Source organism: Arachis ipaensis, chromosome B08, assembly GCF_000816755.2.
Source record: "Arachis ipaensis cultivar K30076 chromosome B08, Araip1.1, whole genome shotgun sequence".
In the NCBI taxonomy this organism is placed as follows: Eukaryota; Viridiplantae; Streptophyta; class Magnoliopsida; order Fabales; family Fabaceae; genus Arachis; species Arachis ipaensis.
In genome coordinates, this window is record NC_029792.2 from 14,170,824 (window position 1) to 14,174,755 (window position 3,932).

At 36.1% G+C, this 3,932-nt stretch overlaps 1 protein-coding gene across 4 annotated transcripts in view; it reads left to right on the plus strand.

The window, feature by feature from the left end:
* Window positions 414-3,932, plus strand: part of LOC107611913 (AT-rich interactive domain-containing protein 1-like) — an 8,853-nt gene continuing 5,334 nt past the window's right edge. Inside the window, exons 1-3 of one of the 4 annotated variants that reach the window (XM_021108952.1) lie at window positions 414-880; window positions 1,017-1,056; window positions 2,531-3,761. In XM_021108952.1, the coding sequence (XP_020964611.1) occupies window positions 1,045-1,056; window positions 2,531-3,511 (993 nt within the window). In that variant the 5' untranslated portion in view covers window positions 414-880; window positions 1,017-1,044 and the 3' untranslated portion in view covers window positions 3,512-3,761. Of the gene's footprint in view, window positions 939-1,016; window positions 1,057-1,159; window positions 1,923-2,530; window positions 3,762-3,932 lie in introns of those variants that run through there. The other 3 variants (XM_021108951.1, XR_001613513.2, XR_002351986.1) reach the window with 3 other exon arrangements.

Sequence of the window (3,932 nt, forward strand, 5' to 3'; positions counted from 1 at the left end):
AAAAATATCTGGCGCACTCTTTCTCTCTCTTTAATATTGTACTGCATTGGTTAATAAAATTTAGCTTTTGAAAATAGAAGCAGATCTTACATATTAATATTCACACATCTCATATTTTTCATCCACTCCCCCCTAACTCCTTACTTTTCTTTTTTAACTCAAATTTTAAACTTTTTATCTCCATTCAAATTTCTAATCCTTTCTCTCAACCTTTCTTTCACCGCTGCCAATAGGCAAGTACGTATGACTCACTTGCACATGAACCAATTATATAATTACCCTCAAAAGCGAAAGTTACAGTTACCACTTACCAATATACACTTTTTTTTTTACATTGAAATTAATATATATTTTTATTAAATTATTCTTCCACCTTAACTCATGACAACAATAAAAAAATCTCATGACCCACAAATACAATCCAACTATGGTTCTAAAAATTGGACTGGACTAATCGGTCGAACCGATTCAACCAAAAACCAAGAATGTCAATGGTCCGGTCCTATATCCAAAACTGGTAAACCGGAAAAAAACCGTTGAATCGGCAGAAAACCGGCCGATCTGGTTCTTATAAAACGATGCCGTTTTACTAAAACCCTCATTTTTCAATTTTCACCCTAGATCTCAGCAGCCTCACCTTCTTCCCCTGCCTCCAACTGCCGCTTCTCCTCTCCAACAACAGTGTCGCCGCCTCCAACTACTCCAAGGTTCCCTGCGTTGACCCTCACAACCCGCCCGTTCTCGACGGTGCGTTCGACTTCGCATTCTCCGCAAGGCTCGACGAGGCGCTATTCCCGGCGAGATTCGCTACAGAGATGGATCGCCGTGTCAGATCTGGTGGCTCGTGTATTGTCGCCGTCGCGAGTGCGGGGATGATGAGGTGAGGGAGGTCGTTTATCTGTTCAGTAATGTTACCTTGGCTGGAATGAGAATGACAAGTATGTTATGCGAACTTCTTGGTTCATTCTTGATTTTTCACTGCTTACTGGGTTTTTCACTTTTTCTTTTTATTGCAGATGATATATACATAGAAGTTGTAGACTGATGATGTCATGGGTAATTCAGTTTGCTGCATTGCATTACTAAGTATCTATTGTTCTAATGAATAAAAAAAAAATATAAATTGATATGAATCGAACAGGTTCTGCTCTGTGAACAGGTTTTGCACTTGACTATGGAATAGGTAACTGTTGTTGAAATTATTGCTAAAAATGGATTTGTTATGCTGCTGCTATAAATTAATTTCTTTCTAGCTCTTGACCTCTTGTTAGGAAGTTTCACATGCCACATACTTAATTCTGTGTTGTATGTATTGCAAAGGGTACAATGAAACTAGGCCGGTTAGCAAAGGAATTAGCAGCAGAAAGGACTGCTTCCTCGTCCAGTGGGTTATGTAACAATTAAGTGTTAATTTTAGTTATGTCATTCCTTTAGTAATTATTTGGCAAAAGAATTTCTCTTATTGCTCAAAAGAATTCCTTACCTTATCTAATATCCATACAAGGAAAACATAATTTAAACCGTATGAGTACTTGAGTAGTAATTTTGTGCTTCTTTCTCTGTTGCAGCATTCTTATAACTCTTAAATTATATAAATATAGTGAAACACATTGTTTGAGTGAAAGTTTGGATCAGTAAATTGCATAACCAAAATAATCTATCTGATTGCTGTGTATAATCTTTAGGCTATTTCTTGTGTTTTTCATTTTACAAAAATAAGTTTATTTTTCTTTTTAAGTTTTACACTAGTTCTCACTCTTTAGTACTTGTTTCAAATGAATATAACTAAGTTGAAGTGAATTATTCATGTCACTGTATAAAGGTTCTGGAATAGTTGGATACCCTAATGTTGGAAAGTCATCATTGATAAACCGTTTACTAAAGCGAAGAATGTGCCCTGCAGCCCCCAAAACAGGAGTTACCCTAATTGTTCATGAACTTGTATTCTGTTAAAGTTGAAACTAATGGCTTCTAATGTTGAGTACTTAACAAGTTTTTGAGAATTTTGATGATTGATGACAAATTTTCATGTTGGCATTTAATATTTAGATATTTCTTTTTACTATTTAACTTTTTAGTTTGTATTTTGATAAGATCATATGGTTTTGGTTGATGATATTTCATGTAGTGTTTTAAATTTTGAAAATATTTTAAGATTTATATTAGACTATAATTATATTTTAGGATGTTTATTTATAATTTATTTATTATTTTATTTTAAAATGATTTTTTCGATTGAACCGGTTGAACCAGTGAACCAGTGACTAGAGCGGTTTGATAACCGGTCCGGTTCTCAGAACCTTGAACCCAACAGAATACATAAATTCAATTACAATTTTAGTCTTTATTATCTTATCTTATCTTTATTTGTTCTTATCTTATCTTTATTTGTTTTTATCTTTCATAGGCCAATGCTCTATATATATTTAGTTTTACCTTCATAATTCAATTCAATTCAATTCAATTAGCCATCAATAAAATTTCTTCCTCTTTTCTTTTCCTATTCTTTCACAATTTTATCATGGTCCAGAGTGTATGCGACTTACTGGATGGGAGAAAGTTGTGTAGAACTAATAGAGTTAGGTGCTTGAATCCAGAGCTCAGTGGTTCTAAAAAAATTGTTGATTTGAACTCACTGTACCGGAAGACAAATGTTGCTACTGTTGGAAACTTATGCAGCCGTAATTATGCAATGGATAGACTCAACCATTTGAATGGAAGTAAAACATCAATAGCGGATATATCTGATGCAGTAAACAGCATGACTGGAGTTTCGGATGGTGGCAAGAGGTGTGATAGTGGCGATGAAGATAGTATTAATAAGGGGAGCTCTGGTCGAAAGAGGAAGAGAGAGTCTATGTCAGAAATGCTGCACTGGATTCTTGATAGGGCTGAGAATCCTTGTGATCCTGCAATGGGTTCAATGCCCAAAAAGTCAAAGTGGAAGTCATATGGTATTGAAGAGATCTGGAAGCAGGCTTTGTTGTTCCGGGAAGCTGTATTTCTCAAAAGTGATCACCCTAGTTGGCAGGGTCAAAGGATGCATCCTTGCATGTATGATGATCAGGTCGGGGCAAACTACAATCTTAGGGAGAGATTAAAAACTAAGAAATCACCTTATTCTAGTGCTGAGAAATGTTCACTTGATGAACCTGCCACCGTGCCCATTCCTATTGGCCCGGCCTATCAAGCTGAAGTTCCTGAATGGACTGGCATGGCTGTTGAGAGTGATTCAAAATGGTTTGGAAACCAAATATGGCCAGCAGCAAAGGTGAATACCAATCTTATTGAAAGGGATCCCATTGGAGCTGGAAGAAAAGATTCATGTGGCTGCCAATTTCAAGGTTCTGTTGAGTGTATCCAATTTCATGTTGCTCAGAAAATGGCTAAACTTAAGCTAGAATTGGGTGATGCATTTTACATGTGGAATTTACACAAGACAGGGAAAGATGTTAGGCGATTGTGGACCGAACAGGCGAACACGAAGAGAAGAAGTTTAAGGATGTGGTGAAAGCAAACCCTCTTTCACATGAGACATGTTTTTGGGAACAAATTTTCAAATCGTTTCCTACAAAGAGCAGGGAAGATTTAGCTTTTTACTACTTCAATGTCTTCCTCTTGCAGCGAAGGGGATACCAGAATCGGAATACTCCAAATGACATCAACAGCGATGATGATGAAGCAGAATATGGACCATTGAAAAATTCTTTCGGACATAACACAGGTAACCCTCGAACTACCTTATTATCGCCTAAGAAGCCTGAAGATAGTGAAGTCACAAGCTTCGTTGAGCAGAGTTTGGCCATTTGTGCTTCTTCGTGGCAGCAATCTTCCATGTCAATTGATCTCTTCTATAACACTTCGAGTTTTTAAAAAAATAAATAATGAATTATTCATAATTTATTATTTTATTAAAAAAATTATTCTCTTAA